The following is a 12787-nucleotide window of genomic DNA, read 5'->3' as shown; positions in this document are numbered from 1 at the left end:
TATTTTGTTGGATATGAGTATGGCTACACCCACTTTCTACTGTTTTCCATTTGCTTATAGTATCACCTTCCACTCCTTTACTTTGAGCCTGCGTTTGTCTTTAGAGCTGAGATATGTCTCCTGGAGGCAGCATATTTTTGGGTCTTGTGTTTTAATCCATCTGGCTACTCTGTTTTTGATTGGTGAAGTCAATCCACTTGCAGTTAGGGTAATTATTGATATATGAGGGCTTTATAGTGCCATTTTATCTTTGTCTTCTTTGTTGCTATATATTTCTGTTGTTTCTTTTTCCTTGTATTTCTGCCTGCCATTTTAGTTTGTTGGTTTTCTGTGATGTGTTTCTCAGTTTCCTCTTTTTTTATGTTTTGTGGCTCTGCTCTGAATTTTTGTTTTGTGGTTACCATGAGGTTTGTTTAAAAGATCTCATAGATGAGATAGTCATTTTTCTGCTGATAGCATCTTGCCTTCATTTGCCTATACAGGTTCTGTCCTTTTCCTCTTCTTCTATGTTTCTGTTGTCACAAATTATTCCTTTTTGTATTGTGAATTCATTACCAAACTGAAGTGGTTATAGTTATTTTTAATGCTTTCTTTCCCTTTAACCTTTCCATTATAATTAAGTGTTTACCAACCTATTCTGATATAGAGTTGCAATTTTCTGATTCGGTCTGTCTACTTGTCACTGTGCTTAAAGGTCTTTTTGTTTCAGGTAGGAGTGCTCTTTTCAAGATTTCTTGTAAGGCAGGTCTAGTGGCTTGAATTCCCTTAGCTTTGTTTGTCTGGGAAAGCCTTTATTTCTCCTTCATGTTTGAAAGATAACTTTACTGGATAGAGTATTGTTGGCTGACAGTTTTTATCCTTCAATATTTTGAATGTGTCATTCTACTCTCTTGGTGTATAGAGTTTCTACTGAGAAATCTGCTGATAGCCAAATGGGTATTCCCTTTTAGGTTACTGGTTTTTCCTCCCTGGCTGCTCTTAATATTCTTTATCATTGAATTTTGACTGTTTTAATATAATGTGTCTTGGAGAAGGTCTTTTTGCATTGAAATAATTAGGTATCCTATTAGCTTCATATACTTGTATATCCAATTCTTTCTCCAGATTTGGGAAGTTCTCAGCTGCTATTTCTTTAAATAAGCTCTCTGTTCCCTTTTCCCACTCTTCTCCTTCTGGGATACTCATTATCCTTTTGTTGCTTTTCCTAATTGAACTGGATATTTCTCATAGATTTTTATCCATTAAAAAAAATCTTAGTTCTTTCTCCTCTTCCACCTGAATCATTTCTAGATTTTTGTTTCTGAGCTCAATAATTCTCTCTTCCATATGGTCTGCTCTATTTCCACTGCTTTCTACTTTAGTCGTCTCATTTATCAAGTTCTTCATACCCAGAATTTCTGTTTGGTTCTTTTTTAGAGTTTCAATCTCTTTGGTGAAGTACTCCTTCTGTTCATTAATTTTATTCCTGAGCTCATTGAACTGTCTTTCTGAGTATTCTTGTAGCTTGTTGTGTTTCTTCATGACAACTATTTTGAATTCTGTATCAGTTAGATCACAACCTCCCATGACTTCAAGTTTGATTTCTGGAGAATTGTCATTTTCTTTTTGTGTTACCATAATTTTTCCTGGTGCTTGATGAGTTGTTTCTCTGCTGGTGCATTTGTAGTAGCAAACACCTTTCTTATTTAGATAAGGCTTTGTCTACTTTGATTCTGAGCTGGTTCTGGTTGTATTTGAGAACATACACTTTCTGCTCTCCACTGCCTCTACCAGAGGTATGGTCAGTGTCCTCATTGTGCTGCTTGTGCCTCTGAGGTTGCTGGTGCCTTGCTGCTTCTGGTGTCACTGTGGTCATGTGCTATCCCACTGGAGTCACTGGGCTGGTGAGCACCTCTCCTCCTTCCAGGGTCACCTGGGTCATGGATTCCAACACTGCAATGGGGGTAGGGGAAAGGTGGGATGGGAGCCAGGATCAAGGGCACCTCCATCACATCCAGGGATGTTGGGTTTGCAGGTGCTGGTGCCATAGGTTAGGAGGCCAGGGTTGCAGGCACCAAGGCAGCCAGTGGGGACTGGGCTCATGGGCTCTGTTGTCACTGTTACTGGACTTTCCATGGCCTCAGGCCCTGCTAAAGCTGGGGGCCACTGTTGCACATGCTGCCTCTGCTGCTGCTCCTAGGTTTTCTGGGAGTGTTGGCACTACCACTGCTGGGGGTGTTGGGTTTGTGGGTGTCACTGCTGCTGCTGGGCAGGCTGGGATTGTGGGCACTCTGCCACCTCCACAGGGGGAGAGGTACTTGTGTTGCAGGCACTGCCATGATTCCTGAAGCACTGCCCCTGCTTCTGCACAGGCACTGCCCCTGCTTCTGGAGGGACTAGAGTCTCAGATGCAGCCCCTGCTGCTGAGGGGGCTGGGGTTGGAGGCATAGCTGATGGGAGAGGGAAGGAGGCTGGGTCATGGACTGTGCTGTATTTCCTGGATCCTCAAGTTGTGGGCACCACCTTGGTTCCTGGGGCCTCTGTTCATGGTGTTGCCATGGATCCTGGAGCCTCTGGTTTTGGGTACTGCTGTAGTTCCTGGAGCCTCTGGTTTCTGGAGCCACCTCCAGTGCTCTCCTGGCTCCACTGCCTCCCCTAGATCCTGTCCAGCCACCTTCCAGTGTATAGATGTCTGGATCTCTTAGGCATTCTGGTGTGCTGTGCAGAGAGTCCTTTGTTGGTCTATGGATGTCCTACTGGCTATAACTTAGTGGAGAGAGACAAAGGGGGCAACTCATTCTGCCATGGTGCTGATGTCACTTTTTCAATTTCTTCTTTATAACAATAATTTTAAATATATTTGTTTTATAACTTCTATACAAAAACTTTATTATCTGAAGTTTTGAGAGCTCTAATCATGCTATTTTTGTGTCTACTGACTCTTGCTTAAAGCAGATTGTCTCCAATGTTTCATAATTTTGGATTGTGAGCTCATATTTAGAAGGATTTTATGTTAATTTTTTTAATATGGAGTTACTGAATCTCACAAGAAGTATAAACTGGAATCTCAATCAAGGACTTTCCCACCACTAAAAATTCTCAGAGAAGACTTTTTACTCCTCCTTTTCCAGAGCCCAGACCAAGGAAACAAACTTGCTTATTATTTCCTTGTTTCTCAGAGTGAATTTTTTCTTTTCAACTTTCTCATGGAGGGTGTAGTCCTTCAAGAGTCCCAGCTTCACAAGGGGATCTCCAGCCCACCTCCCCACATAATGAAGACTCAAGACTCATTCCCATCTCCACAGAGCTGTTCAAACCCAGGCCCCTTGGTTGGTAGGATTGCCACCCTCACTCTGTTACCCTGCAGTCAGAGCATCAAGTCACACTCGCCAGTTCTGTTTTCAACTTTCTTTCCTTATCCTTCCTGTCTCCCTCTCTTTCTCATTCTTCCTTTATGTCTCTTGTAAGTCCCTCTACTTTTTTGTGAGATTAACCATGGATTCAACAGGCTACTTTTCCTTTGCAGTGGCACAGTTTTCAGATTATTTTATTCTGCTATATTGCTGGAAATGGAACTCCCAACCCAGAGATATCTTTTTCCTATTCCACGCTTCAGGGTTTAAAAAACTGAAAATGGAACCTGTGCTGATGGGGAGAAGGTGGTGCTGTTGGCAAGAAGTCAGGGCTCTGGTGACATTTTGGAAATTATCTTCAGAGGATTGTGGGTTTAGTTCTGTTTGGTTGGTGAAGATTCAACAATTTTTGTCCCCAAACAGTTAACCTTGCTTCCTGCCAGCGTGGGAATCTGCCCAGCTGGGCTGTAACTCTGGCCCTCAGATTTTTCTGTGAGAACATTTGTAACTGCATCTAATAAGACATCCTTATGCCTCATCTCAGATTGAGCCTGTAGAGTTCCACTTCAGAGAAGGTGAGGGATGCAAAGGAGGTTAGAGGTCACCTAGTCTAACCTCTCATTTTATGTATGAGGAACTGGGCTCAGAGGAATGATGAGATCAGTTCAAGGTCACGTAGGGTGTAGAAGGAGAGCTGAGACCAGACCCCAAGGGTCTTGATTCTCTCTAGGTCTTTCCCCACTCAACACAAAGTCTCTTCTCTGTCTCTTCCTTAGTATGGCGTGTTAGAAAGTGGACCAGCCTGTGTGGCACGAAGCAGGAACCCAGAGAGCACCTCTTGCAGTGCCTGGCACACAGTAGAAAATCCATAAATTTAAGTTCCTTTCCCTTGGCTTCTTCCAGGGCTTAAAACAACAGAAATTTATCCTCTCACGATTCTAGGAGGCCACAAGTCTGAAATCAAGGTGTTGGCAGGGCTGCACTCCCTCCAGAAGCCCTTGAGAAAAATCTGTCTCTTGCTTCTTCCAATCACTGTTGACTCGTGGCTGCATCATTCCAGTCTCTGTCTCTGTCTCCACACCACCTTCTCTGTGTGTATGTCTGATCCCCCTCTGCTTCTCTCGGACAAAGATACATGTGATTGCATTTAAGGCTCACTCAGGTAATCCAAGATAAGCTCTTCCTCTCAAGATCCTTGACATAATCACATCTTTTGCCATATAAGGTAATTTTCATGGCTTCTGGGAATTAGGAAGTAAATATAACGTTGGGGGGTCATTTTGTCTGCTTAAAACACCCCAGATGTCAACTGCCTATACTTTCAAGGTTTTGCTTTTCTTTCCTTTTCCCAGGGTTAGTTTATTTCCTATTCCCAAGTACATTATTTGACCTTGAAACATGCTTCACTCTTATGGACCTGGCTATGCAAAAGGACTGCTTCCTCAATGCTCGTGAAAGGTCAGCAGCGTCATCAGGCATCTACTTTGCACCAGGCCATGTAGGCCCATGAGGCTCTCTCAGTCTACTGTGGGTAGCTGACAGTGGAATGATTGTTGTGAGTCATAGATGCTGTGAGAGCACAGGGGATGCTGCAACTGCGGGCCTTACGCTCCATGTCACATCCTTGCCTTCATTCTGCAAAAATATTTCAAGTACCCACCATCCACCGGATAAGAATTTAGAGATAAGAGACATAGCTTGTGCCCTGAATTAAGAGCTCACAGTTGAATGGGGGATAAATACAAGCAAAAAGAATACTAACACAAAGGATGACGAGAGTTTTAATAGAGGGATGGCCAGGGTGCTGAGGGAGCAGAGGGGAAGGGCACACTCAACCCAGGCTGGGGTGGGCCACAGGGAATAGAGCTAGTTTAGAAGGGCTTCCTGCAGGAAATGGTTCTGGAGCTGCATCTCAAAGAATGAGTGGAGATGGTCAAGGTAACATGGGGGTGGAGAACATTCCACACAGAGGGAGTAAGGCATGCAAAGTCATGTCAGCGAGTGGATGGGCATGTTCCTCATCGTCTTCGTGTCATCTTCCTCACTGTGCCCATCCATCTAGCCATCCCTCACCAAACACTGGCTGAGCTCTGATGCCCGTGCCTTGTTGTGTTATGCTGAGGGCTGCACAGCAGTTACTCCCACCCCAGATGCTTATGTATGAGTCTAATGGAAGTTGATTCTGGTGACGACAGACCTAGAGTTTTCACTTGGAAGTCCTGGGTCAGGCGTGACTGTGGCTTCATTCTCCTGAAACTTTTCTCCACAGGGACCCTGACCTCGGACCCCTACGACTTTGCCAACTCCTGGGCCCTGAGCAGTGGAGAAGAACGGTGCAAACGGGCATCCCCTCCCAGCAGCCCATGCAACGTCTCCTCTGAGGAAATGCAGAAGGTGGGGACAGCCCAGGCTGTGTGTGGTCTGGTTGGGGTGGGACTTCTGGAATTAAGAGGCAGGAAGACATCTGGTCTGAGGTCCTCCATGTGGGGGAGGAGTGGGCCTCCTGTGGGTCCCTCTGGCTGGTCAATGTAGGGTTCCCACAGGCCCCTTTCCTCCTGAAAACCAACTGAGGCTGCAGTCTGGTTGACACGTATTCTAACACTGCTCTTGTCTTTGGACTTTAAAAATGGGTCTGGTCTAATGAGTTGGTATAGTGAGCGACTATACTTTTCTGTTTTACACTCCAGCACCCTCTCTTTTCCCCAAATATCGCCGTCGTCACCTGCCACCTGTCTGAAATTCTGCAATAGAAAACCATTCCTCTTTAGGTGTTCAATAAGTGTCATTATGAAGTACAAACAGGAGCACAGGGCCCCAAGGTCTCACCAGCACGTCAGCAGGGGAGGGGCAGGGATGGGCCTGAAGTGACCAGCCTGGACGTTGTAATAATTTCCTAAGGCTGCGCTAGCAGATGATCTCAAACTTGGTGGCTTTCAACAACAGAAATGTACCCTCTCACAGCTCTGGAGGCCTGAAGTCCGAATTAGTTTCCCCGGGCCAAGATCAAGGTCTCGGCAGGGCCGCGCTCCCTCCGGAGGCTCTAGGGGAGACTTCTCTCTGGTCTCTTCCAGCTTCTGGTGGCTGCGACATTCCTTGCTTCTGGCCGCATCCCTCCAGTTGCTGCCTCTGTGGTCACATGGCCTCTTTCTTGTCTGTGTGTGCTTCTGTCCTGAGACTCAGTACAGACGTGGCACCTCCCATCCCTTCCCACCCAGTCCCTATTTCTACCAGGATGGTAGCTCATTAGCAGCTCTTTTCCCTTCAGAATTGCCCTTTAGGATCTTACTAACCAGAACCTGCCTCCACCTTCTGCAGGGAGAGATGGCCTTTGTACCTCTGTCTGTGGGGTGTTGGGAGGATGACGCTTCAGGAGGGGAAGACCTCATGTGATGGACAACCCCCTCTCTTGGCTTGGGGTCAGGCTGCCTGGGCTGAGGGAGGAGGGAACAGCATGGCTCCCGGATGAAGGAGGGCCCTTGTTAGCACGGATTTCTCTGTTGAGGCTGTGCTCAGAGACTCACCGTCTGGGGAACAAGGCTCCTTGGAGGTGTCATAATTCAGGAAGCAGACTCTGTGAGGGGTCTGGGTGCTGGGTTACTGGCGAGGCTCTCAGTTGCAGCATCTATAAGAGGATGAGAGAAGCAGTGCTGGGCGGGGGCAGGAGATGCACCACCATGTAGTTACAACTGGGGCCCAGCTGATCCTTCAAGGGGCTCTGAAAGCTAGGGTGGTGCCCAGTGGGCAAGAGGGCCCACGCTGACCAGTCAGTCATTGGATGCAAACTGCCTCTGGGTGAGGAGGCTGGACAGCTCCCCTGGACTCAGGGCGGTGCCTGCAGAGTGACTCAGCTGTGAGGCCTTAGCAGCCAACACTCCTGGCTGCTGGTGGGTGAGTCCTTCAGCTCTGAAGGGCATCTACGCTGCACCCAGCATCCCCTGCAGAGCTGATTACTTAACAGTGTTACCTCCCTGCCCCTCATCCAGGGAGCAACCACACTCTTCCAACCTACAGCCATACAGGAAGAGGGTGGCCCCCGCTTATATCCAGGACCACCGCCATGATGGGACTTGACAGGCCACAGTAAACCCTTTGTCTGGGCATGAATGATTCTACAGAGAGATGAGGAAACCGAAGTCACAGGAGGTTAAGTAGCTGCCCAAAGTCACCAGCTAACAAGGCGCAGAGTCAGAGTTCACACTCTGCCTGGCTCCCCTGCTTCTCTTCTGGTTGTATCGCCACAGGCTACCTGTGGCCCTTGTGTCTTCCTTTAGGAATTGGGCTCCATGATTCTTAAGGTTCCTTTCAGCTCTAAAACTCTTTGATTGTGTGTTCCTGTGGATTGGGCTGGAGAGACAGTTCACAATAGGTGTCAATGAATATTTGATGGATGGATGAATGCAAATTAGGTGGTGTTATTTATCTAGGGATCGGGACTACCTCCAACAATAATTACCCCGAATCCTTCACTCGTAGAAGTCTAATTTACCTAAGTCTGCATATAAGTAGAGAAACTCTAGCCCTCTCCTACTCTAGAAGCAGAATAAAACACACACCCACACAACACCCCCCACCCCTAACTTAGCATGAGAGAGCTTCATTATTAGCTGGTTTCTCACTCAGTGAGTCTTTTCCATTTTCATGGAACAATTTGGTCTCGTGAACCAGGGAGTATGTCAGGCCCAGGAAAATATTCTGGGTTGATGCTCAACCTGGCTGCCTAGATTGTAAATACACTTTCCAATTTACAAGCAAATATATTCCAAATGCTCTTTTTCTTGGGTTTCCAGTGCCTCACTTGTGCTAGATTTTCCGGCTAGTCCATAAACATCTGTGTCACCTGGAATGTAGCCCAGTATCAGCCACTCACAAAGGGAGACCCAGTTCTAACACCTGGGAGGAAGGTGTTGTCGTGAGGAAGAGGGGTAGTTTCCTCTCCTTTTCAGGAAAACTTTGAAACACCGGAAGCTTGCCCTTGGTGGCCCCTTGAATTTTTTCTCATCCTTGGGCCTCGGCATTGTGCTGAGGGTATGTGTTTGGGGCCAGACCACTTACGGGCTGTGTCACTCTGGGCAAGACACTTGCCTTCTCCAAGCCTCAGTTTCCAAATGGGTAAAGTAGACATAGGAATAGTTTAGCCCAGTGGGGCTCTGTGTCTGAGCTGTGTTATTATTGCTTATTGACTCCTGGTCTCCTCCTGCTGTCTGTTTGCCCTGGAGTGCCTACACTTTAAGAGACGGAGTGGGGAGAAGCAGGCCAAGCACACACAGTACGTTAAGCATAGACGCCCAAATTCATTGTTTTTCTCCTCCCCTCCTCCTAATTATAACCCCAATCCTTTTGGGGAGCTGAGCCCAGCTTGAGGTTGGGAGCAGAGCAAGGTCCCTAGACACAGGCACACTGAGGGTGGCTCAGCGGCAGAAGCCAGCTCTTCTTCTGGAGCCGCTCCTTCGCCCCCTGACTTGCAGAGTGAGCACGCTCAGGAACCACTGCAGTGAGGAGGGGAGGTGGAGCGAGTTTTGTCATTTCTTTCTTTTGTCTCCACACTTACACTTCTGTAGCTGGCCGGTGGTTCACCCTCCCTAGCCCTTTAATGCTCTCTAGGTAGGGCTGGGATTAAGGGGCGGCCTCCTTGGGGAGGCGGGTGGGGGCTGTGTATGTGTGTACCTCTGACACTGAGGGCATGGGCTTGGTCTCACTTTATTTGGCAAACACAGGCCAACTCAGACTCGGTGCTGGACAAATGTCCCTGGGCCCTGGGAGCACACGGGAACACTCTCACTATTCCATAGGGAGTGGGAGGTGAAGACAGGATTTTCAAATGGAGAACCTGATACTGAGGCCAGTGGAGGAGGGAGACTGAGTGCTTTGTCTCCCAGAGACAAAGAGGAGGGAGGGAGGGGTGGAGGGAGAGAGGGAGAGGCCCCAAGAGCCTTGTTTGTCTCCTGGGGTGCTTTTTGGAGGCTCCAGCTGCGCTCTCGCTACTCATTTTGTCTCCAGGGTGCGTTCAAGTCCTTACTAACCGGTGTCCTGGGAACAGCTTAAGAAATTGGTTACCAAGTTCTTCGTGCTGGGCTGAGGCCCCCAAACATGTGGACCTCCCAAGGCACAAGCTCCTTCAAGTTCAGAACCCCTGGTTTCAGATTGTTTACCTGAGAAGAGAGGCCTGGCTTGTCCCAGCTGGTCAGGTTGTGTTTGCCCATGACAAGGGCGCCCTCTTTGGCTGGGAAGCACAATGGTTCATCTCCGGGGAGGTGATTAACCTGGTCTTTGGAACTGTTCACAGCCTGCTCCGTCCCAGGGGGCCCTGGGGTCAGAAGTCGGTCTGGTAAATGGGCATCGCTGACAAGCATTTGCTGTGTGGCTCCCAGGGCCCAGTGACAGTGCTCTGTGAGGGAGCCCACACTGACCTAAGGACTTTCTGTGAGAGCCTAGTCTCTCACTTCTCTGGCACTTTCCATCTTTCCAAGGTGGTAGCAAGGAGTCTGCTCATTGTGAGAGCCAGATCACATTAGGGGATGAATATTTCCTTGTTATGCCAACAAAACCCGGAGCCTCTCTCCTGGGGCTGATGATGGCTTGTTTGGATTGCATGCAAATTTGCAGTTTCTTCAGCTTTTCGAGCAGAAGACAGAGTACTGGAGTCTGGAGCTCAGGGTGTAGACGTAGTAATAAAAAGCTCCAAGCCGTAAATGCTCAAATAATTGACGTTAATTTGCAGGTAACTCTACTACACAATGGGCATTGTAGAAAGATCCTTAGGTCACTTTCTTTCTTTCCTTTTTTTTTTTAAATTCTGTCCGTCTGGGGATTGTCAGCAAGGGCTGAACCTCATAAAGGGACCTTGTCTTTGTCCTGCAGTCCTGTCTGCAACACGAAGCCCAAGGCTCCAGGAAGCTGGACCGGGCTGCAGCCAGCCTATGTAGGGCTCTAGCTCATTAGAACAGGCACCCCTTCCTCAGGACACTTTACCACCAGCTGTGGGGAAATTGCCGTAATAAAAATTAAAAATATACCTAGAATGTAAGTATGCATGTGTGTGTCTACGATGTGAACAGTAGCGTCTGTGGTGTGTTGCCACCATGTATTGTGTGACCTGTGGAGCTATACTCGATGGCCATGGCCTTGGCTTTGCTTCTGCTGGGAGCTGCAGGCCCTGCAACCATTCTCCTGCTCAGGATCACCTCCCCCTGAGTCGAGGGGAGGTCATATCCTGCTTTTGCTACTGCCATCTGAAGGTGAGGACCCTTTCATGCCTCTGGCTGCAGAGCTCTCTCCATGTACCTCGTCAGAACTCATCCTCAAGATGACCAGTCTCTCCTGAGCAGACTGAGCGCGCCAGTTATTATTACTCAGCCTTCCCATGGGGAATCATCCATCACTGCATCAACCTCAGGCAGGCGTCTGGAGCAGAAGAAACTTCTTTTCATCAATGTTAGGAATCTTAGGCTCATAAAAACTCAGAGTGGGGAGAGATTCTAGAAGCTCTCCAGTCCAGCCCCCTGCCCCCTGCATGAACGCTTTCCACAAACTGTATCCAGGTAGACAGGTGGTGCTGTAACCTTGACTTGAAGAGTCAAGTCTTTGAGACGTCCTTGCTGGAATCTTCCCAGCTATCTTGCAGAGCTCGGTCCCAGGTGGCCTTCTTGGGCCTCTGATAAGTCTCTCCTTTCTTTTTATCCCCATTTGAAGACAAAGTCCTTCCTCATGGCCTTGAATACTGGAGGAGCAAGATCCTTCCAGGCTGGTTTCTCTGGGTCTTATTGAGGTGTCCACGTCTAATCGTACTCCCATCGGTCACCTAACAGTCCTTGATCGCCTGTTTTCCCCGGGCTCCGAACTTGGTGTTTATTCAGTGAGCACAATGCTTATTCCCTTTGTTCTTTGCTGTTCCTGTCTGCACATTTTCTCCCTCTCCCCTTCCTCTGGAACAGCGTGAGGTCCACCGTAATTCCTCTCCACCAGGAAGTCACCTGTCCGGCACAAGCTAACATTTGTAAATACTTTGAATGCTTACTTTGAATAACCATAATGCGTCCCCTCCATAGCACAAAGAGGCACATAAAAGACTCATTCTGTTGGGAACAACGCTATTCACTCTTCACGTCCTCATGAAAATTGCCCAAGCCTTTTATTTGCAAAGTATACACCCAGTTCTTTCGACTGTTTCTGCTCGCAGTTGCACGCTGGCAGGGAGCTCACAGGCCTGGAGGGAGGTGATTTAAGCACAAGGCACTTGGCCCAGGTGCTGAATGCCCTGGCAGAGCTGGGGGCTCCCTGGCCAGGCCCACTCCTGGCATTCCTCCTTCCTCTCTCAGCCTCTTCCATTCACCTAATTGGGTGACTTGGCCTGGAGTAGAGTTTTCTCAGAGATTGGGAAAAATTTTGTTACATTCATTTGCTTGGTAGAACAGTTGTGATTGATAAAGAGACTGTGGTTGAGAGTCTGGTCCAGGGAAGGTCAGTTCTCAAGGAAAGACCCTTGTGACCCAGGACCTCCAGAGGAGTTAGTCGTCAGATGACAGCACCGTGACCGACCTGGTTTTACAGACACGGTGTCCACCCACTGTATCCCAGGGATGCTTAGCTCAGAGTTGGGATGTGAACACAACTACACACACCCCCTTCTCCCATTTGCAGAGTGAGAACTGCCCTCTTGAGTCTCTTTTGAGTTACGTGTAGGCTAAGGAGAGAGGATTTATTTTGTGTGCTTTGCTGAGGTCCAGGCATCCAGGGTGCTGTCCCCAGTTTCACCTGGTGTCCTCATGTGTTTACTTTCCCGCTCTGGAGCTCAGTTTTCCCTCTCTAAGGCGAACAGAGCTCTACCTACACCTGACCGAATGAGCAGGCTTTTCGTTTAGAGCAAATTCGCTCACCGAGTGCAGGGTGGAAGGGGCAGTGGGTCCATGTGCTTGTGGTGGGACAGGAGTGACCTTGGCCACAGTGTCTTTGAGGGCCTAGCCTTACGGCAGAGATCAGGGGCTGCCATAGGGTTTCAAAGATTTCCCTCAAATTAAGTCGAACATGGTCTTTAGGGGACTTATTTGACAAGTCCTTGAGGATGGTCAGCTAAGGTCTGTGTACTCAGGCTTTCAGTTCAAAAGCCTCCCTAACATAACAATCTCAAAATCTTTGAACAAAATATGCCCTGAGTGGCTTTCTTTCTCTTGTCCTTTCCCCTGGTGAGGACAAGAATGAGCAGGAATCTAATGGTACCATTCACACATACTTATTGAGATGCTTTGTATGGCTTGAGTGATGCTAAAACTGTGCAAGGTGGATTTGCAATCTTGTTCAAGGGGCAAGACACATATGAGAAATTGAACCGCCAGGAAAGAGAACAACAGAAATGCTATCTTGGGTCAGTAAACAAGGAATTGCCAAAAGAATGGTAAGTGGCATGGCAGCTCAGGGGCATCAGCTCTTATCACAGAGCTGTCACCTTTCCTTGCTGGGGG

At 48.0% G+C, this 12787-nt stretch overlaps 1 protein-coding gene across 2 annotated transcripts in view; it reads left to right on the top strand.

Annotated features, from left to right (window-relative positions):
* Nucleotides 1–12787, top strand: part of VWF (von Willebrand factor) — a 184595-nt gene that overhangs the window by 49776 nt on the left and 122032 nt on the right. For both annotated transcript variants that reach the window (XM_070620571.1, XM_070620570.1), the window contains one exon: nt 5602–5726. In XM_070620571.1, coding sequence (XP_070476672.1) covers nt 5602–5726 — 125 coding nt within the window. The remainder of the gene's footprint in view (nt 1–5601; nt 5727–12787) is intronic.

This window comes from Equus przewalskii, chromosome 5 (assembly GCF_037783145.1).
Source record: "Equus przewalskii isolate Varuska chromosome 5, EquPr2, whole genome shotgun sequence".
Classification (NCBI taxonomy): Eukaryota; Metazoa; Chordata; class Mammalia; order Perissodactyla; family Equidae; genus Equus; species Equus przewalskii.
This window is presented reverse-complemented; position numbering and strand designations above follow the sequence as displayed.